The 23405-nt window shown below is 39.2% G+C and overlaps 1 protein-coding gene across 1 annotated transcript in view; it reads left to right on the top strand.

The window, feature by feature from the left end:
* Positions 1 to 7056: 7056 nt before the first annotated feature.
* DCN (decorin) overlaps positions 7057 to 23405 on the top strand; it is a 29978-nt gene continuing 13629 nt past the window's right edge. Inside the window, exons 1-2 of the mRNA XM_050987149.1 lie at positions 7057 to 7396; positions 11476 to 11711. Coding sequence (XP_050843106.1) covers positions 11504 to 11711 — 208 coding nt within the window. The 5' untranslated portion in view covers positions 7057 to 7396; positions 11476 to 11503. The remainder of the gene's footprint in view (positions 7397 to 11475; positions 11712 to 23405) is intronic.

Genomic DNA, 23405 nt, shown 5'->3' with positions numbered 1-23405 from the left:
CCAAAAAGGTTCTATAGAGTTTACAAGCTACTAGCATTTTCTTGGACACCTTTTTAAAACCTGCTTTTCTCAGTCCTAATAATTTGTGTAATAATTGTTTATTTTCTCTGACTTAATTCCATTGTTTCTTTTGTCAACTCTTTCTCATTTTAAATTTACACCAGAATGAATGGCATTGCAGGCTAAAAGTGGGTTAGATACAGCCTGAACTCCTCAGAGAGATGGATTTTCTAATTGTGACTGAAAGATAGGCATTTCCTCTTGTGAAGCTGATTCAAATATTTTGAAGGAGGTGGAGTGCACAGGAACACACTGAACAACATTTTCAGAAAAAACTGTTCTAACCCATCCAAGTCTCAAGGTCCATTTTGGAGTGGGTTTTGTTTTATAAGTGGAGAAGAGTCTCTGAATAGATTTTTCCTTGCAGGCACATGTGGCTTCTTCAGAGGCAAGCTTTCCATCTTCCAATAAAAAGCTGAGACATTCATTTTGAAACATCCTATGTGATTTTTACAATTAAAGCACAATATGTTGATCCTTAAATTTAGTATGTAGTTTCTAACTGTCTCTAACAATACACTGATCTTTTCAAAAGCTGTTAGATGGCATGGATGCCTGGCTGTTTTCTGTGTCCATCCTCCAGTGCTTTATGCAACACCTGATTTTCAGAAACTGCCATTTGAAAATCCAAATTTATCAGAGGTATTTCAAAAAACTGTTAGTCACTTTTACAAATCTTTACTTCAGCCTTTATGAGTTTGTGTTCCTCATGTATTTTGATGAAGATGAGTCAAGAAAATCAGTGGCTAGGTTCTGAAATGGCCTAAAACACAGGATGTTGTAATTTCAATAAGAATAGTATGATCTGTGTCTTCTGGAGCTGTGTCCCAGCATGCTCATAAATTCATCTGTCACATATGCAGATCTAAAAAGCAAACCAACCAAAAGACCAAAAGTGAGACAAATAAATGCAAAACAAGAATATTCGTAATAAGAGTAGTTTAACTTTTACTCAGGTGGAACACAACGGATGTGTGCTATCTCTAAATTAAAATGTAACCAATCTTTTTGGAACATAATATTCCCAAAGGTAACTGAAAAAAAAATTGTAAAGAAGGAAATAAAACAATAAGTAATGTAGAAAAAAGTCTAGAAAAAAGGATGGCCCTAATTTTTTTTTCTGATTACCAATTAACATTCAGCTGTAATTCAATAACTGAAGGAATTGCCATCACATTTAAAGTTTTTCCTTGTAGAATTAAACTCTGTTTCATTTAGTTAACCTCACTGTGTTTTATCCAGGTTGGCAATGGAATATTTCTGTTGAGGAACATCAGCGCAATTTCTTAGTCAGCACAATCCTTTGAAGAGCTTATTTACAAGAATAAAAGTGAAATATATATATGCACTTTAAATAGTAGTCAAAGAAAACTCATATGTGGTTAAGGCAAGTTAAAGTGAATGACTCCTCAATTGCTTAAGGTAATACAATGGATATTTTAAAGACTCTTCCGAAAATGCCCAAGACTTTTATTTTTAAGCCTTTACATTGTGAAAATCAATTTGAAAGCTTCTACTGAATTATTTTATAAACTTCCATTTCACTCTTCTTTCCTCTTTAATGACAACACACAGTCCATACTGGTAAGTTTTGTGATGACATTGCTTATATTTTAAAAGTCACCATTTTGTATGTTTAGCTGAAGTTAGAATTTTTTTCCTCAGCAGATTGCCAAAAATGAGCATTTTAATACAGAGAAAGAGACACAAAGCCTGATGTAAATGTCATTTTTTTTTCTATTCCACCCCTCTTTCTGGACTTTCCTCAGTAAAGCAGTCACTAGCTCCCCCTGAACAAGTTTACTCTCTGTGATGACTAAATTGGAAATCCAGGCTGACTCTTGTATCCACGTGTTTTTCATAATCTGGGAATGGGCTGTTCAGAGCTGCACAGGATGTGCCTCATTTTGAATGCTGGTTCATAACCCATGACTAAAAGAGTACATGCAAGGAATACAGTTACAACATTTGCATGAATTACTGTCATCCTTTTCTAGGGCATTGTGTAATTCAGCTGGGATGACGAAGCTTATCCAGAGCATGATCTAAGGGCCGTCAAAATGAGAATTAAGGTTTGTATTTTTCATCTGAACCTTGGAAAAAGTTGGACTGCAACTCAAGGTGCTGCAAACTATAGAGAAAGGCCAAAATCTGATGAAAAAGCTGCTCACTGGAAAGAAAATTAATCTCCTCTCACCTAAACTAATCCTCTCTCCTCAGTCATCACTTCCTTTTTCACAGCCCGCACTCCCAAAATGATACTCCTTTCTGGGAAAGTGTCTTTCTCAGGGACTTGTAGACTCCTGGATCCTTTGCAGATGTCAGCACACTCTTTCTTTCATACAAGAAATTTTCTGGAGGACAGAAGGCTTCTGATGCTCACATAGAAACCAGGCAGGATCAAAATTTAATGTTGTCTGTCACTGAAGCGCAGCAAATGGAGCACCTGAGTACTGATATTCTGTCTATCAGTGTATGTGAGAGCAAATGTTTTTGCCTGCATTTTCAATTTCTTTAATTAAAACTCAAGAAGTAAAGTCAAAGTCAAGTTCTGGGATCTTTGGTTGACAATCACTTTTATTTTCCCCTCACTCTTTACTTGTAGCACAGTAAGGAGCTGGTAGGACTCATACAAAGTCTAATTTTACCTATTTCCTGCATTTTTGAAGGAGAGAAGTAAGATCTATCTGAAAATGTGCATCTACACTACAAAATCATGAGGATTAGGCAGGAAATGTTTCCTCCTCAGGGGCAGAAGTTACGTTCAGAGTGTTTGGAATCCTAGTGAGCAGTAAGGCTACATCAAAATGTGATTAAGTTCAACAGCTGCTAGAAAGACATGGACAACATTATTTGATTCAGGAGAGAATAGAAAAGCCAGTGGAAATGAAAGCCAGGGTCAAGTTTAGGAATAGATAGGCCTTTCCAAAGAAAAGAGACCAAAATGAAGGTTATGATCACACTAGTCCTCCAAAGAGAGAGCTCTCTCTTTTGAAGTTTGACTGCATTCTGTTCAAACAGTTGTACAAGAATTTCTTTTAATGGAAGCATAAATAAAATGTTACTGGTAGCACACATCCAAAGTCTGATACATTGGCCCTTTTGACCTGTAGAAATGTGGAGGAGTTCAGGCTGATAATTTCTGAGGTCACAGAGCACTGAAAGGAACTTTCATACTCAGAATATCCAGAAATTGCATTTCTTCTCTTTAACTACCTTGTTAGGCTGTGCCTGGGTCAATATTTACCTGGATCAGTGTTTACTAAGCTGGGGTGCATATTTACTCACATTTTTAGTAAAGGAACTTCACTGCTAACTGTGAAGAACAATTTATTACCCTTAATGGGAAGAAATTATTATGCCTGGTGTAGAAAGAAGAGACAGTCTGCAGTATCCAGTGAATGTGGAAGATGAAATGCTAGGAAGCTGTTCACAAAAGCCCAGGTGTGGGATACCAAGGAGGGGGAGAGGGCTCCCATGAGGCAGCCAAGCAGGAGATCTGTTTTCATCCCTTCCTGATGGGGATTAGGCACTTACCTGATGGGGACTGGCACTTAACTCTCTGTTTCATGAGGATTTTGAGGCAGACTTGCCTGCCTTTCTTTACCACAACAACCACAACAATCCTAACCAGTCTTTGATCATCAAAGCTGGGATTTATTAGAAGACAGCCCAAGAAAATGCCTTCTTCTCTAGTGAAAACTTAGAATTAGTAAGAATCTGTATCTCTGGCACACAAGACACCATGTTCCTTCAGAACAGATCCTGTCCTGCTTTGGTTTCATTCCAGAGCTTTCTGGATTGCAATAAATGTTACCCATTTTTTCCCAGACTCCTTTAAAAAAGCCTTTCTTTCCACACCCAGGGACAGATTATGTCAGTTCCTCTGAGGAGCCTTCAACCTGTTCTGGCTGCACTGAGTGCCTGCTGGCCATGCCTCTCTTCCAGCTCAGCCCCATGGTCCAGGAGCAATTTCCCCAGGAAATGCTTTCCCCTTACAGGGCAGAGTTCATCTCTTTCCTGCAGAGATTTCCACTGGACCCAGGTAAAGCACTCACCAACAGGCAGGCTTCCTGCCCTCTTTCCCACCACTGCACCTTGAAAGGTCCACAAAATAAGCTAAGAGCAAGCAAAGCAGATGCTATCCATCAAAATTTAATAAAAATACTGTTATATAAATAACATTAGCATGCAATTGCCTCTAACTTTCTGAGAATCAGTATTTGGAGCAGCATGTAGCCCTAAAAGTTTTTTTAAATTGGAGTAATAAAATCACATAGAAACCAAAACTGTTCTAGTGATGATTTTTTATATTGACTAAGCAGTAGTCAAAGTAGGTCAGACTGGGAAGGATAGCTGATTGACTCTAGGCCCTGTGTATGATCAAGGGGCATAAAATTACATAATCACCTAATATTGTTCTTTGGTTGGTGGTTTTTTTTATAGTTTTTTTATCTTCTGTGTGACACAGTAGGGGGCAAAAAGTGGGTTTAAAGGAATGCTTGTATCAGAAGGGACCGACATTCCCATGAAAGAGTGACAATATTGTATGTGCAGAGAAGGGCAGTGAAGCTGGTGAGGGGTCTAGAGAGGAAGTCCTAAGAGGAGCAGATGAGGGAGCTGGGATTGTTTAACCTGGAGAAAAGGAGGCTCAGGGGTGACCTTATCATTCTCTACAACAAACTGATGGGAGGATCTGGACAGGTGGAGGTTGATCTCTTCTCCCAGGCAACCTGCAGCGGGATAAGAGGAAATAGCCTCAAGCTGCATCAGGGCGTGTTCAGGTTGGACATCAGGAAGAATTTAATCATGGAAAGGGTGGTTAGGCATGGGAATGGGCTGCCCAGAGGGGTGATGGACTCACTATCCCTGGAGGTGTTCAAGAGAAGACTGGATTTGTCTCTTAGGGCCATGGTCTAATTGACAAGGTGGGGATCCAAGTTTAGTCTCAATGACCTTGGAGGCCTTCTCCAACTTAAACGATTCTGTGATTCCTTGATTCAAAACAATTAATGGGATATTACATCAATAGTCAATGTCATTTGTCCTCTCCCATTCAGTTGCTGTGCTCCACCTAACACCACTTATCATTTCAGGAAGGGCTGGACACCTAACACACCACAACTCTCCTACTTCTGGGTATCAAAGGGTAGCATAAATGTTTTCGTTGTTCCTAAAGCTCGTTACGTCTTTTCCCCTCTGAACTTCTTGGAATGCACCTCATGAAAAAACACAGAGCCCCTAGTCTATCCAGCAGACACCCTGTGCTCCACCTGTTCCCACCTATATTTTCATATTTTGGTTTGAATCCTAATAATGCCTAAGACAAGGAGAAGGAGAGATGGCTGTTCATGCCCACCCCGCCTCCAAAGAAATTACTGAGGCATTCAATTACAACACCTTTCAACCCCATGACAGATATCAGAACAAATGTATTAAGGCTTTGCTGCAAAAGGATATGAATGGCTTTTGTGAAACAAACTGACAACAAGTTTACCCTGACCTGTTCCTCATCAAAATCCTGCTTTGAAATGTTTTTAAACACCAGATGCAGCTGGTGACCAAGGTTCAAATAACTGACATTACTAAGATGCAGCCAAGATTTCAGCAAGCCTCATGGCGACACTTCTGGACAAAGATAAGGCTTTGTTGTAAGCTTGAAAGCTTGGAACACCACTAATCATATATAGGAAAATGTCACAACAAAAGCCATTAGCAGCCTAGGATCCAGTGGAGAGGCAGGACAAAGAAGTTAGATTAAGGACTAGGGGTGAATAACTGATCCTTAACTTTTAGAGCGAGCTATATAAGGAATCTGTAATGTAAGATGTCTGATTACACCTTTGTTCTACAGAGACCAAAACTGACAGACAATTATTCTACCATGCTTTCTTCCACCAAAGGAGAACAATTTTAAGATCTATTATAAGGGCTCTTTTGAATTTAAATGAGAAGGACAGCCAAACTTTCAAGAGTCTATTATGTTTCTAAAAAATTCTGACTTCTTTTAAGCATCATTTTACAGGCTTTAATTTCAGATTTGCACCTGGTCTTTGCCTAGGGGCAGAAATAAAAAGGATGCAAGTCAAAACACAGAGACACAAGCCTTCAGTATTTAGATAGGACAGCTAACAGCGCAGTGAGGCTACGCATGTTCACAATGTGTTTGGTTTACTAAATAAATAGCAATTATTGTATTTTCTCTCATTTCAGTTTACTAGACTTTTAAAATTATGTAGGAATAAAGAAACTGCATTTTGGCTTCCAGTGACATTTACATAAAACCAGAAATTACTAAAATAAAATATAAATCTAAACAATAGGTCAGACGCATTTTTCGTCCCATGTTTTAAAAAAATGTCTTCTGTCTCTTAAAAAATACCCTAACTAACAAAAAAAAACCCACTAAAAAAATTAAAACACACAAAAAAACCACCAACACAAAACCCAAACAGTTAAAGCTAATTTCCCCTCTGTTTTGCTGTCCTGGTGAGAAGGCAGTGAAGGAAAAAAAAAAAAAAAAAAAAAGCAAAGTTTATATAAAGCAGCTCTAACCACAAATGTTAGAATCATTCTACTAATGAAAACATGATTTTCATATATATCAAAACCATGCTGTCATTTGAAAAAATACATGCAAACTCTATTATTAGACAAGATAATAATATATTAAACTATATGCTACTTAGTTTGACAATGATTATAGCATAAGCAAAGGCAGGTTGATATCTGTTTAAATAGTTTTATAAAAGCTAAACCTTTTCCTCTGATATTAATCTCTAGTTTCCCTAACTCAAAGATTAATTTTATATCATTTCCTTGATTTCTAAATACTATAAACAAGAGGGAGAACTAAACATTTTTTTCATTAATGAATCGTAAAACCCCCGGTAGTTAAAACCAAGAAAACTTCCCTAAATGTATGTTGTAGGGACATAAATAAAGTAAGTAGGATGAATTACAGCTAAGAATCTGTCTTATAATGTGCAAGTAGTTTGGGATTGTAAACAGATGAAAGAGAAATAAAGCAAATGAAGAGGAAAGAGGAGGAAAAGAAAGCAAAAGAGCTGATAAAGTTCCTGGCTGCAATACAGGAGACATATCATTACCATATGATCTAATGTGGGTGTCAGCCTGGATTGTGTTCATTGAGAGAAACATTTTTTAACTGTGCTATGGAATAGAAGCAGGAGGGTTTTCCACCAAGTGACAGTCACTGAGCTGAATTTACCCCCTCCTCCTTTCCACACCTGCAAAGCCTTCTGCCTGGGTTGAATATTTAGTTTAATTACATCTCAGCTTTGAGAGCTCCTGTTGCAAATCCCTGGATTAAAAGGTACGGTTTTTAGTAATTCTCCTGAACTATGCTGCACTAATAAAACTTCGGGCAAGTCTATGGCAAGAACTGTTTGAATTTTAAGAGAAGCAAGTTAAAAATCCTTCTAAATGTTTAGTAACGTTAAGTTTTCTATGCAGTACTTTTGTTTCTTGGGAACATGAGTATACATTCTCAAAGACCGTGCAGATTTCCTACTGTTTATTTGACTATTCTGTCTCTTGTTTTGATTTGTATAAGCGCTGCTGTAGTCCTTTCTTTTTCTCTGCTGTAAACTTTTACAGCAGTATATTCTCTGCAATCCAGTGTTTAGAATCGGTGATATAGAGAGTGTAAGAAATGTGTGCATGCTTACATTTCTGCTTTGAACTGCACTCTGTGATTTCTTTCTTCTGTGTTTCTTCATATATTTTTCAGACACTGATGAATATAATTTCAATTTCAGAGCAAAAAAAAAAGTGTAGTAGTAAGCTAAACGGGCTCTGTGTATGCCTTTGTAATGTTGGAAAGTGCTGTGTTACAGGGCACAAACAAGGGAATCATGATTAAAGAAGGTTCTTGTGAATGAAATAGTAGAAAAGAAAATTCATGCAGTTGAAACTCCTGTTAGCAGAGTTTTATTCTCTAAAACTTTCAACTCCTCTGTTTGCATATATAGACTTTATTGCAGAAAATGGGCAAAACATAAAATGGAGGGGAATTTTTTCAAAGGGGAAATTGTTGTTTAGCTTGTCTTTGTGGAATTTTAAGAGATTTCTGACAGTAGGTGAACTATTAATTTAACCTTAATATGAAGGTACACTGACAAGAAGACCACCAATACAGTGGTGACGTGAACTGATGGAGCATATTTTCAGTGGTATTTTAAAATGAAATGTGGCCAAGCCTATGGTATAGTTTCCTCTGCTTGTGGAAAACTCTTCTTCATTGTAAACACATAATTAAAGGAATTTTAAACAGTTATATCCTGCAGACATAAATATTGTGTCACAGAATTCAGGGGTTTTTTGTCCTCTACTTTTTTTTTGCGAGTGAAGTGTAAACATTTCTTGGTAGCACAGTTTTGTGTATATCTTTTCTTTTGTTTATGTTCAATTCCACATGCAAACAATAGGAACAGATACATGTGTCTGCAGGATGGAGGCATATATGCATGAAGATATCTGTTCATATATCCTGATTAATATGTATCTTGTGTCTGCTGTTTTCTCTGCTGTATCCTCAGATTATATACTTGATATCCTTTGTTGTCCTACAGTTTTCCTTTATAGCCAGCTCTTTCTGATTTCATTAGAGTTTTTACAAAACAGGGACCAAAGGAAAGGCCTGCTACAGGGTTTAACTGAGACAAATGAAGTCATCAATATTAATGTGAATAAGAAGCAAAGTGTGAAGACACTTCCAAAGTGCCTTTGCATTTGTTTTTTTTTTTTTTTTTTTTTGGCTTTTCTGAATGGCAGTAATTAAACTCCAGGATAAGATCCTGATTGTGCATTCTTGGGATGGGTGGTACTTCAGCAGTGACCCTGAGAGGGAAGAAAGAAGTATTAAATATTTTAAAATGTTTTAAAAACTTATTAATACATAAAAAAAGTCTTTAAAGGTCCTGAATGCCACTGCCATTCAAGGATTAGTGTGCAGCATTCCAAATTTTTATTGTTGTTAACATATATTCTGAAAATTAATTTTTACTGTTGTAATATTTCATTGGTAATTTTCACAAGGCAGCTTATTGTGATGAATGGTAATGGTTTAGCAAATTTTTCCTCTCATCTGAGCTTATTAATAAATAGCATTGTTATTTTACAATAATTTGCACGTGATGATTCCTCTTTCAAAAATCATGTTTTAGATGAAACCCTGGTAGAAGCTCACTGCCATGCATTACCAGCACTTTGCTGTGGCATCCTGACATGTCCCTGTGCACTCTGCCTGCCCTGGCAGGGGTGTTGGAGGGAAAGGGACACAGCCCCTGGGTCAGTGGGGAGCCAGGGCAGGAGGAGGCATAGGAGGAACATCCACCTGGGGACACAGCCTGCCCCTGCTACTTGTCATGAGTTTACACAGCACTGGCTGACAGGACATACTAAAAACTCCCCAGCTGGTCACTGAGGGGTCTGTGATCCCTCTCAGTACATGCAGTAAGTAAGCTGTCTGCTCCAGGAACAGAAGTACTTTCATGTCCAACTAGGAAAACAAATGTGTCCCTGAAAGAGACAACATCAACAGTGTTTTACTCCATGTGATTTGACTTTGAAGTCTTTGGGATGTCTGAAGGTAGGAGATACAGGTCTTCCTGTCAGGTAGATCACAGGAATATAGGCTGTGATTTTAGGACACCAGCATATTTTATTAGGCAACCTAATCATCTTCTCAAGAAACAGACATAAAAGTTTCTGGAGAACTGTATTATTGGCACCAGTAGGTAGAAATTAATAAAGGAGAATGAACTCAGACACAACAGAAATTGTATCTAAACCTAGTCTCAGGGCTTTTTTATATATTTAACTTTTTTTCTGAACACTAACCATTCCTGTTAGAGTACCTGGTGGTAGTCTGTTAGAAAGGCAGGCTTCAGTAAACTTCTCTCACCTAATATAATCTATTCATTCTTGTCATCCACCTGTAGGTTCCATATGTCAAAGCAGAGAGGCAGACAGTCCTCCCCTTCTGCCTCTCCAAGTTTTTTATCCAGCTCCAATGAATATGGAGCTGAAAAATGCTTTACCACACCCCATGTTGTTGGATAACTTCTAGAAAAAGAAATTATCCCAGCTAGCAGCCAGGCAAGGTGTTTCTAAGATATTGACTTGAAGATGCAAGTGGACATTTTTGCTTTCGTTACAAAGAGCAGCATCTGTATTTAGGACTATGCCATCCATTTTAAGAAAAAGTTTCTGTATAAATGACAAGTTTGTCTTTGTGTCACTTGGAAATTTGAAGGCAGATTTGGTTTTGGTGGTTTTGGGGCGGGTTTTTTTGTTTGTTTGTTTTTGTTTTTGGGGGTTTTTTTGGTGGGTTTTTAAAATCAATTAAAATCAGTAAAATATGAACTTCATTTTATAAAATACACAGTAAATGAAAATAATATTCAGAAAATTAGCTGTTCTTACAGCATTGATACAAAACCTGCAAACAGTTGTGCAATTTCTCCTTAATGGACAACAAGACAGGTAGCACAAGCTAGAGTGTGTTGAGATGCATCTAGGCCTGAGTCCTGAGAACATGTATTTAAGCAGCTTTTTTTGCTAATATCTATGGCAATACTTACTTGTATAAAGTTGCTCCTGACCATGAAAGTCTGCAGAATTAAGCCCTGAGGTCCTATTGGAAAGTGTGCACACAACACTGCAAACATCAGTTCAAATGCTTATGCAGTGCAAAGCAGAGGATTCTCAGGGTGGACATCAAAGTTTAAAAAGAATGCCAAGAATATTCAATATAACATAACATTGTATTCCATTTTATTATGCTGTTTGAACTAGGAAAGAAGTAGAGTGCATTTAAACAACTAAAGACCTTCTAATCACTTTCCACCCTGTCCCTAAACCCTACTCTTTCTCGGTCAGTTTCACTGGGCTATAATTTAAAACACACAGCAAGCCGACACTTAAAAATATTTCTCAAGACATGAAATACTGAATTACAGTGAGTTTGGGAACCTCAGGATTTTCCCCAGGGTCAAACCCATTGCTATGAAATAAATGCTAATGAAATCAAATAGACTGTTACGTTGGCAGAAAACAGGCACATGGAAAATGTGGCTTCTTGCTTTGACTCTTTTGCATAACAAAGTTGACAACGCTGCCTGTTCCTTAAAAATATTACTCTAAATATGCAAACAGATGTGTTTACAGTTGCCTTCAAACTGCTCTGCAAAAAAAGTTAAAGAAAAAAAGCCTATTGACAAGCAGTTACCAGACTCCTATCACATAACTATCCTACTTTTACAGTTCAGTTTTCTTTTATCAAAAGGAGCAGTTATGCAATTGGTGGATGTGCCGGACCTCCTTCAGGAGGATCTGTGCAGCTATGGGAAACTGCCACTTTTGTTGTTAATCCCCTGCTTTGAATCCTAGGTCCTACTGGGCGTCCATGAACTGAGCCATGAGGAGGCTGGCTCTGCTCCTTGTGCTCCTGCTGCCAGCATGCTTGGCCAAGCCGTTCCACCAGCAGGGCCTCTTTGACTTTATGCTGGAGGACGAGGGCTCGGCCGACATGGCTCCAACGGATGATCCCGTCATATCCGGCTTCGGGCCCGTCTGTCCCTTCCGCTGCCAGTGCCACCTCCGCGTGGTGCAGTGCTCCGACCTCGGTAAGCCCAAGAGCTCCTGCAGGGGCTCTGCGCTCACGCTCCAGCCTCGGGCTAGCAGCTGGCATGGTGGGGCTGCCATGGACTGTCACTGCCCAACTGGCTCTTCTCAAAGAGATACGCTACAGCTGCCCTTAACCAGAATTAACCCTACAAAGTAGCCACAAAGCCCTGGCAAGATGGGCATTGTTGGGACCATAGAGAATGTTTGATTTTTTTAAATGCGTATTTTGAAAGTGTGCATTCCATTTGTTCTTTGAATTGCCACAGATTTCTCTTGCAGAGAAAATAACTTTTCGAAGTATTCCTTCGGATTAATTTTAAATAGATGCAGTGAGGTCAGATGTGGGAATGGAAATATTTTAAAAGGTTCTAAAATTTGTGGTCCAAGGTCCAACACCTTTAATCATGCTGTCTAGCACCTCAACAAAGAGGTCATCCCATTTCAATAGGAATACATGAGCATGAAATAATCAACTGAATCATATATCCTGGAACCAGCTCTTTGGAGTAAAGAGCTTGGAAACACACCAAAATAATGAACACAGCATGGAATTCCTTATTAAATATCTTTCTGAGCTACTATATGAGCTGAAACCATGAGAACATTTCTCACAAACTTTTTTACTCCCTTATGTAAGGGAGGGGCTTGTGTGCACAGTCAGAGTAGCAGGATACGAAGCCATGTCTGCCATCATTTGGCTTTTCCATGCAGAAAAGTCTCAAGTAATGAAGTTGACCTTAGTGAGACTTCTCTGAGTTTAAACCAGTATAATTCAGTCTTAGTTAAGGTACAGTGTAGAAAATCAATTAGAGTTGGTTTTGCTCACAAGAAAACAGACAAATAACTTCTCATGATTTTATAGAGCTGTTTTTTTTTCTTTTAGTCCTCCTAGCTCTTTAAATGTATAGCTGGGTGTTTCTATTTTCTTGTTATGGCATTGGCTTTGATAATTACTGTAACTCATGGCACAAATTCACCTATTAGAACCTGTGCCTCATTGTGTTGGGAGCTGTATAATTACAGAAAGGAGGGGAAACTTTAGCTACACCCCTAGAAACTTTTGTGAATTTATTAAACTGAGCCATATAATTATGCAACTGATATGTTTGGCAAAGACCCAGTGAACAATGCAAGCCAAGCTGCACAAAACAGAGTGGGCTAACCTAGCCATGCTTTCAGAAAGCTTCCACAGCTGTCCCTCTTGAAAGATGGTCTTTTCACCATTTAGGTGCCAGAGAGAGCAAACACAGAATGGGGAGTGGGGAGGAGGTTGCCCCACATGCCATGAAAGTCTTAGGTTTTATTGTTGTTACACTTAGTAATGCTGATGGAATTTAAGTTATTTAGGGAACTTGCTCTCAGTCTGCTTCAATTCTGCAGAATGTAATGAGCTTTCACTTGGTGAAAAAGTAGAGACATTCACACAGGGACCCTTTGCTCCTGTGGTCATGCACTTCTTCACACACACACTGCATAAGATACTCCTGGGTTAGGAGAGTCCCATACTGACAAGGAGATTCAGAAATACAGCAATTAATGCCCCAGGTCAGGGTTTCCCAGATGATTTCAAGTGGGGTGAAAAGAAAGAGGTATATTTTGAAGTTTCTTTAAACCCACATGCTGCATACCATGCAATGAAAAGATTGTGCTTTTGGATCAGCTGGGCTGATAACATCCAGCCCTTGGGTACAAAGGAAAAGAGATCTCCCTGGGCTCAAAATATGCAGCCCTGAAAAATAAATAAATAATATTTCCCTGGCAGAGCTCAAGGAAGTATTTATAAAGCAGTGCCAGCCTTGGCATTAGGTTTCACCCATCTTTGTCCCAGCTGGGAGGCTCATGAAGACACAGGTGTGCTGGCTGCCCTGCAAGAAGGGACAGGAGCGCTGTGTGCCACCTGCTCACAGGCAAACCTGCCCTCTACTCTTCTGAACTCACTTCTGTGTGACACAGCCAGGCAAGGTCATATTTACCCACTGCCTTTTGCTGCAAACTGTGGAGGTGACCTCGTGTGCTCCTGAGCTGTGGGATGAAGGACGCTCGTGTTTCAGGGATCAGGAGCACAATTTGCACACAGCAGGCATGAAACTAGCAGTGACAGTTCTGCCTCCCTATCAACCCCTGCTCCTGGCCTGCCTCTCCCTTCAGCTCTGGGCTTTTCCAACCCAACTAAATTAGCTACATCTGTCCTCCAAAATTATCGAATTTAGTCATTTAGTCCCATGGGTACTAGTTGAAGAAAATTTTCAGTCAATAACAAGGGTCCTTACGAGGACATATTAAAACCCTCCTAAATAAATTCTCACAAAAGAAAGTTGAAACCTGAATCAGGATCCTTTCCCCTACTCACTCTCTGGCATGAAAGGAGTGTTTACAGCCGTGAGCCCATAGATGCAGTGGACATGCCAAGCAAGGCAGCTGGAGGACCCTAACATTGGCAACATATGGAGACATTTCCTCAGCCTGTTTCTTTTGTGCCGAAATGGGCATTTGCTATTTGTAGATTCTTACTTCATAAGGAAAAAACAACCATCTGACACAAGATTATGTGAATAAACCACAGGAGAACTATTGAATCCAGAGTCCAGAGATCAGGTTTGCCCCTTTTCTCATGAGCACTGGATGGGAATAACAAAAAAAATAAAATCCAAGTTCAATAAAAACAGTGAACAAAAATGCCCAGTGGTCCAATTACACTCTTGTCAGCTGAATTTTTGCATTCGTATAGTCTTAAACTTCAGCCACATCTTCCTAAACACACACCTACAAATTAATTTATTTTGCCTCCCAGCCAAGAGCTGAGTTGACAAGAAGGATAATGCTGCCTTCTCGCATCCTGAAAAAGAATTCTCTCTAAGTTTTGGTTCCTGATGGATCAAAAGCAGAACCCCATTGCCTACATTTCATGAGGTGTATTATGAGGTTCACTTTTTGATCATGCTTCAGTATGAGGCACTGCTATGCTATATCCAGGCTTTCCATAGGAATCACAGACATCTTCCTTATGAGAGCACGGTACAGGTGGGGAGTAACTGATGCAGCTGCTCAGAGGCCACTTTTGCTGCTCTAAAGTGATATGTGCAGGGAAGATGTGCAGTCAGCTGGGCAGGCAAACACGCCTCTCAGAAACCCAAGCAAGGATTAACAGTTCCGTTTAAAGTCTCATCCTCCCAAAGGGAGCTTCAAGTAAAGTTCATCCCAGAGCACCCTGGTAGGCAGGAAGATGCATGTGTGATTACTCATCCCTGCAGCAGATGCAGAGTGCTTCATAAGCACACTCAGAGGTGCTGGTCAGAGCTTCCTTTCACCTGAGTCTGGCAGCCCCTTCTAAATGAGCAGTGTCTCTATAAGGGATGCAATCAGCTTGCCCTCCTTGGAAACTTACAGGACGTAGTGGAGGTCTCTCCATCTGTGTCACTGGGAGTATCCATGGAGGGTTTGTGCTTTCCTAAAGGTGTGTGAGAGAAACGTGTCAGCAAACAAAGTTCAAATGGTATTACAGCTAAAATTCAAATATTGTCCACAACTCAGAAATGCAGGGTTTCTCCAGCTTGTATCAAGAAGAGTACACTGGAGCTCAGCATGGATGCTGGAGGGTGTGTTTGAAAAGCACTTTGAGATCAGGAGATGAAAGGTTCACAGACATGTAAAGTATTATCAGTAGTTATTATCTGGTAACATGAGGCAGTTTATCTGAACAAATAGAGTGGCTCAGTACATCAACTGATGGCTCTTCAACACTTGAACCATTGTAACATGGCAATTTATTTGTTGGCAAAAGATAATTTATCTCACTGTAAGAAATCTTCCAGAAATATCTGAACACCCATTTTTCTGATTTTGACTTCTTATGAGAACCTCATTTTTTACTATAAAGGAAATCATCTCTGCAATATACCTTGGTTTGAAACTTAATCTTTAAAGCTAAATGTTCAGCTCAAAATCCTATAGGTAAATAAATATTCAATAAAGAAAGCATGGATCCTTAAGTGGCCAGGCATTAACAAATACAATTTTTAAATAAAAAAGTTTTTGTGAATTTACATTGTCACTGATGGCAGTGGACAATTTATTTCAAGTTAGGACATGTGTTTTCATTTTTTATGTGGGTTTTTTTTCCTTCTTACAATAAAGATTAAAGTCTTACTCCTTTTATGTTTAATAGAAGCTGATACTCTCATGAAATCCCCTGGCTTCATAGAACTGGATCATTTACCAAGTTATTATTATTGAAAAAGGAGCCATGAAATCTGGGAAAGTATGCTGTAACTTATACTGAGAATAGCATCCCCATCACAAGACCCTGGCCTTAGAACTGACTCTCTTTAGCCCAACACAACTTGGGCTGTCAGCAAGCACAAGCCATTGGGCATTCCAAGTGCTGGCTGGTGAACTGGAACACTCTTAGAGTGTTAGAGGTCAGACTGGAGCATCTGTAGGAGTTATCATAGGATGTTAAGAACCTAAGAGAGGTCTGCTTTCCTTTCCAGGCATGGGGTGAGTTAGGCTGCCCATGCAGGAGTTCATCCTGTCTAAGGTGGATGTCAGTGATAGAAACATCCATCTCAGAGAACCAAACTGCCAAGACAGGGCAATGACCACTGGAGGTTATACAATTTACTTTCAGATTAATGAAAATGGATCTGAATTAAATGAATCTTTTTAGAATTCAGGCAAGGAAAAATGGGTTTCCATATTGCCATCTTTGTTTAGTGATAAATTTGGCAGGGATTATTAATTTTTTTTATATGTACTCTTCTTCGATACAATTTTGGGGATGCCCTGGAAGTTAAAAAACATGAATTAAAGCCCTGTGCTCAGTAGATTGTGAAAAATTATTAAATGAAGAACCCAATAATTAGAAAATGCTCTTCAAAAATTGTCAAGAAAAAAAATATTGGCCTGGATGTAGACTACTTCATATTAACAAAAAGCCATTATCTTTTGCCAGTGTGGCAGTAAAAGACAGGCCTTCTTGCACCACCACCTGAATTACTGATGTTCCAGTTTCAGCTGATCAACATGATTCTAGATGCAAATTAAGCCACTCTAAGTATATCCCTTCATTATTTACTGCTTACTCCAAGGTAACAGTGAGCAGCTTTGTATGTTTTCTTTTTTGGTCTGTTTTTTTAGATTTGTTTGCTTGCTTCAGACTTGGAAATGCCATTTATGAAAGCCTGGTGGCAGGAATGGAAATGCAGACTGCCAAGTCTAAGTGATACAAGAAGTGACTGTTTCCTGGCTTGCTCTGTCACAATTTTCATTTCTAAAATCCCCCAATGCAATAATAAATAGCTAATAGATAGCTAGTAAAACGTAAGTAAATTAAAAGTGATTATAGGTGATTATAATGTTTAAAACATGCTAAATAATCATTCATCAAGACCTAGTGTTATGGAATAACAGGTGTGATAGGTATGTGTGTTATGTTCTTAACACCTTTGTAGGAAGTGTTACTTGGTAAGAGATTTTTAAAAATATTAAAAATACCTGTGTTTTCACAACAAAAACCTCTGGTATTTAATTGTGGAGGGTTCCCAGCCAAGGAAGAGATAAAGAGTCCAAAAGCTCCTTCCCAGTATTCACTGAGAACACATAGCAACAGGGAGGAGATCTAGGAAATCAGATCCTGTGTGAATGACAACAAATGATAACAGCAAGAAAGTTCTGGTATCAACACCCAGCTCTCCAGAAAAACTCTGTTCACACAGTCCAGGTACCGTGGTATTTTGTAAATCCAATTTTAATCAGATGTTCAAAACACCAGTTTCAAACCCAGATTGGAGTGTCCCAGCCTTATAAAATTTGGACTCAGTGGTCTATATTTTGCTTTACACATGCCCTGAATCATTGATTAAAAGGAAGTGGTTCAAAAGAAGATAATTAGGTTACAGGACAATAAAATATTTTTCTGAATATATTTTAGTCTTTTCCTAAAGTTCAAATCAAAAACTGTGTTCTTCAAACCATATCGTCATTTTTGTAAAATTTATTCATCCTGTTCTCCATGTCTGCCCTGAGGAAAAAAAAATTATTGACAAATCCTGCAATTATATGTCTCTTTGGCTGTATTGTATTTAACGTGCTCATACAGAGCACTGTTGTCCTTTACACTATGAAAGCAAACTAGAAAGATAATCACAAAATCACAGCATATTCTGAGTTGTAAGGCACTCATCAGGATCATCAGAGTCCAGCTCCTGGCCCTGCACAGAACAGTCCCAAGACTCACACCATGTGCCTGAGAGTGTTGCCAAGTTATTCCTGAGCTCTGTCAGGCTTGGTGCTGTGACCCCTTCCCTGTGGAGCCTGTGCCAGTGCCCAAACACCTTCTGTGGGAAGAACCTTTTTTTAATATCCAGTCTAAACTTCCCCTAACACAAGCTGAGGCCATTCCCTTGGGTCCTTTCTGTGATCACCACAGAAAAGAGATCAGTGCCTGCCCCTCCTCTTCCCATCAGGAGGAAGTTGGAAATTGCAATGAGGTCTCCCCTCAGTCTCCTCTTCCCTAGGCTGAATAAAAGAGTAGAATTTGCTATTGGGCTTCTCTGCAAAGAGAGAGGTGGAAGAAATAAACACCAAAACACTGGGATCTCAAGGACCATGCCTGCATGGATTTTTTGGGAAGAAAAAAAAAAAAAAATTTGTGTTGCAGTTTCAGCTTGTGGAGCCAATTACGAGGTTCAAACAGCTCTCTGCAAATTACCCTGATTATAGCAAGGTTCCATTTGCTATATAGGCAACTCTACTGCAAACCTCATGTGCAGTCAATAGGAATCAAAGAAGGGGAAAAGCAGTATTTAAAGAATTTATGTACTCTCTGCATGTGTATTCATATGAGGGAGCCTCCAAGAGGGAATCCCATACCATCTTTTTGTTTGTTATCTGGGGCATACTTGGAGTGTTTTTAGCTTCTACAAAAATCTGTTAAGGAGAGAATGCTTACAGTTTTAATTTTAATAAGAAACAGAATGTAATAATTGTATTTTACAAATAGCAGTGAAAGCGAGAGACCACTTCTGCCCACCTAATGGCAACTTTAAGGACTTAATGACAAAAAACCCTAAATGGAAAATTATTATAGAAATGTCACAGCTTCTAAAACATGTACAAGTGTAGATAGGGCTACAGTCTGGTCCTGTAATACAACATTAACACAACAGAAACCTGCAATAAGGCATCCCAAAACCAGTTTCTGCTTGCACCTCCTCTACCACCTAAAATGGGAAAGCTTAGAATGATTTCAGTTTCTATGGCAGAGTACATGCTTTCCCTTCTACTGCTCCAGAGTGGAACCTCAGAAACCAAAGAGTTTGTCAATGAATTCATATTTTAGGGCGACATGGAAGAAAATTGTCCCTAGTGGTGCAATAATCAAACTCATTGCTGAATATCTCTCCCTGAGGGATATAGGAGCAAAGGCAAATAATTGAATTAAAATCTTAATGTTTTCAGGATTAGGGCACAAAATTTACTTCTCTTCTTCATTCTTTCACTTGATGGCAGAGAGTTTACATCTTCAGGGCTGGAGATGACTGGTAGAGTTACAGAAGACCTGGGAAAGCCCGTTGACTAAATTTCTGACAAAATAAAAGAAATTACAAAGCAAATATGTCTAAGAGTTACAAGGGTATATAACACTCTTTAGTAGCAAGAAGGAATTAGTAGGTCTGTAGACTTCCTGATTCAGTCAGGAAATTCTCTTCCAAAATTTGTTTGTTATTCACTGTATCCAGACATGACCACAGCAGCTTCTTCCATTTTATGATTTCATGACAACAATTCTAAAACATTTATGAAAAATGGCTGTGTTATGTTTAGAAGTACCTGAAATAACCAGGAACATATCTCTGCCCTCAGGTTATAAACTAGGGTTGTGTAATGACCATGTGGTCAGAACAGGAAGGGGTAAGTTCACTTGAAACCAGAGAAGACCTCCCCCAAATGATTCTTTATGACATTATGTTAGAGCCAATTCTGGTAAATCCCAAAGTAAAAACTGAGGGAACTATCCTCAAATGGTCATCTGTTTCCTGTTGCTAACTTAAACTGCAGCAGAGCTAAACATCAAATTGCATTACCCCAAGGGGTCATTCAAAACCAAATTTGCTATACACTGCTCACTTTTCTGAGTCACTGAAATGCTCTCCTATGCCTACTGAAGGAACAAATGTTTGGCCTTGCTGCATGAGTACTCGTAGGTAGCACATCTGCATTGCATCCACCTTGAGCAAAGCCATGACACACAGGGTGCTGGCAGATTGCATGGATCACAGGGTCGGTGGCTGCTCTCTGATGGGATGTTCTGTGTCTGCAGCCACAGCAGTGGGAAATGTAAAGCTGATGATTCTGCGAGTTAACTAGAAAACTCATTATACTTGATTTTTATTTCACTTAATGTCTTAATCCCTGAAGCCTAAAGATTATTTCAGAATATTTTTCTGCCTATCTCAAATTCTAGAGTTCTTCAGAAGGCATATACATTTGAGACCACTGTAATTAAAAGTCAGAAGTAGGAGTTGCATGAATTTTAGCTTCAAAAATGTATCATTACTCTTAGGTATTAACTTTTGGAGCCAGGAGAATAACTCTATCTGTACCAAAAATGTGACTAGCACTGAAAAATAATTCATAACAGCTGTGGCTTGTAATATTCATTATGCTTTGAAATATGTGCTCACTACTCAGAGTGGGTGGAGGTGGAAAAGAGCAGAGAAAGCCATGCATTCACTTTTTTACCTTTGCTAGGGCTTTTATAATTATTAACACTATCATAGTGGAGAACAATGCATTTGATTGCAGTGTGTGTGAATTAATTTCCATTTTTCTGTGTTTCTCACTCTGTTCTGGGAAGAAATGTTCTAAATGTTTGGGGGGAAAAAATACTCCATGTAGTAGTAGGTCAGTAGGTCTACCCTTGTGAGGGGCCATCTCAGCAGGGGATGGAGTTTGTTTTCTTGTTCTTTCCTATGGGAAGGGTCAGACATATACAAAACCAACAATCTCTGATAAAATTAAGCTTAAAATGGATCTTATGAGACTTTCAGACTGCTGAACAGAAAAAGTATCTGAAAAACGGTTGTGAATCATCTTCAAGAAGATTTATTTTAAGAACCTTATGCATTCCATATTGTTTTTTATATCTGTTAGGATAAAAAAAATATTACTGCTGATTTAATAGCAAGAGTGGAGAAAGTAGAGAAGAAACTTTTAGTTTGAAAGTGGGAGAGAGAAGGAGGCCATGGATACTTGTCTGTAGAAAAAGCCAATTGTTTCTTATTTCATGGATGCAAGTAATGAAATTACTCCTATTTGCAAATCTCACACAATAGAGAGCAAATTTCCAGAAAATACTGTAGCACATTGCCTGGGAAAGTATCAGTAAACTTTTCTAAGTCAAAGCATTCAAAGCAGTTCCTTGCCACCCTTCCAGAAAGCAATCCTTGGATCCAGTTATTTTTCTATGACTAAGTGTCCTGACCCTGTAAACTTGCCTTTTGCCTCATTTGCCCCAGAGTCCACTCAGGGCACTGCTAAGGTCATTCACCCCTGGGAGGATTGCTGCCCACCAGTGGGATGCAGCAGAGCTGGGCTAGGAGCAAGGAGAGCACTCAGCAGAGAGCAGAGACAGCCCAGGCAGCTGCTGGAGAGGCTGCCTCCACTGGGAGTGCAGCCACTGATGATCAGGGCTGGGAATTACACAGAGCTCAGGCCAAATTCCTCAGCTGGCAGCAGCTGCTTGAGGAAACTGAGAGAGCCTTGAAAGGAGCCCCATTTTATGGCCCCTGTGATAATAATCCTAAGTGTTGCAATGTAGTAAAATATGTATCTGAGCTGCAGCCTTCAGATGTCTCTCTGCCTTTTGGCCCGTGCTCTCCAGCTGGGAAAGCAAAGGTTTATTCAGAGGAATAAGCCCCATCCCTGCTGCTTGTAAAATGGATAGGTGGAGGAAAAATCTCCCAAAATACCCTAAAAACACACAAAAAAAAAATCAAACCACAGAATTGTAAAACTTGTTTATCACTGTCACTGTTCACATATTTGTGACTTAGACTTTGTGGTCTCAGTGTGGGAAAGATGCAATTGTCAGGAAAGCATCCTCATCTCTGGCGTGCAGACTCAGACTTCTGCTTGCTTGGTCTCCCTCGCTGGCCCCATAAATCTTGAATTCCTTTTTTGCACAGTGGTACGGCTTCAGCAGAAATGTGGCTCCATGCCAAGATGCAGACTAACTTGTGGCTCTCACTGCTGAGAAGCTGGAGCAGTGGGCTGAAACCCCTGCATAGCCAGGAGGGTTCAAACTTCTCCCTTCTCCTTTGTGGTTTAAAAGATTCCATGGCCACTTGCTCTCAGCTCCTGTAGCTGAGCAGGTTATTCCTTCAGCTGCAGAAATAATAAATCTGCTGTGTACACCAAAACCCACAACATCCTCACACTATTCCCAAATTCTTGCTGCATCTCCTACACCTGTTTGGCTGGCTAAAGAGCAGCATGTGCTAGCTGGGCTGGTGCAGTGCCACACAGGAGGTGGCTCACCACTGTTTGATTCTCTCTCAGGGGCCAAACAAGGGCTGAATTATACCAGTCTTGGCCCTTCTCTGCCTAATTTCCCTTCTCATAAAATCTCCAGACCCACCAGCCTTCTGTCCTCTCCAGGAGGTGAGGCTATCACAGCTAAACAGCCAGACACTGCCATTTGCTTAAGAAAGGATGGCAAAAGGCTACAAGGATGAGGTCCCACAGAGACAAGCTTGATTTCTGCCAAGTTACCTTCTCCAGCCTCCCACTAAGCAGGGATTCCTGGACCATGTAACATCTCCCCACCAAAGGTGACTGTGGATGAATCTTTCTTGTGTGAGAAAGAAATTGGTTAACAATCCAATATTCTGGATTTTATTGAGCAAATTTTGATGGTGCATGTTATCTCAAAAATCTGTTGGGTAGCAAGGAAGTGTACAAATTCTGTCATGAGTAATGAAAGCTCATCTTATCCTAAGAAAAGGAAATAGTCAAACTTCCTTAAACAATTGTTTTGCCATTTGGTAGTTCTGTGGCTTATTCTGTTCTTCACATGCATATATTTTTCCACAGGTAAATGTCTACTGGGGTGGGAATAATTGTTTGCTCCTGGTTGGCAATGCAGAACAGTAGGAAACTTCTGCCTTTAGAGATTCATAAGGAATATTAAAGATCTGAGTTGGGCTACAGGAACTGATGGCTGTCAAGCTTCTATAAGGAAGTAATGATTTCTCCCAAAGAAATATTTTAGTGCAAATCAAAAGGGTATTTTGACTAAGATGCATGAACTGGTTAATTAAATATCTTTTATTTCCAGGATCTTTAGGCTTTTAATCTCAGTGTAAACAAGAATTTTGGAAGGGTGGAGTGATATAATTTCATCTTATTTGTGAATAAAATTATTTAAAAAAAATTATTTATCAGCTTTACTAATAACTGACTTAACTTTATTCAGCCAAAATTTAAAAGAAGATATATGTATTTTATACATATTAAATATGTATAAAATACATAGATATATGTATATATGTATTTTATACATATTAAATATGTATAAAATACATAGAAATATGTATATATGTATTTTCAATTTAACGTTGGAAAGGCAATGAATCTAAATTTTTAATCAGTTATAAGTTAATTTTAGGAATTAGAAGCCTGAAATTCTTCCA

This window comes from Serinus canaria, chromosome 1A (genome assembly GCF_022539315.1).
Source record: "Serinus canaria isolate serCan28SL12 chromosome 1A, serCan2020, whole genome shotgun sequence".
Lineage (NCBI taxonomy): Eukaryota > Metazoa > Chordata > Aves > Passeriformes > Fringillidae > Serinus > Serinus canaria.
This window is presented reverse-complemented; position numbering and strand designations above follow the sequence as displayed.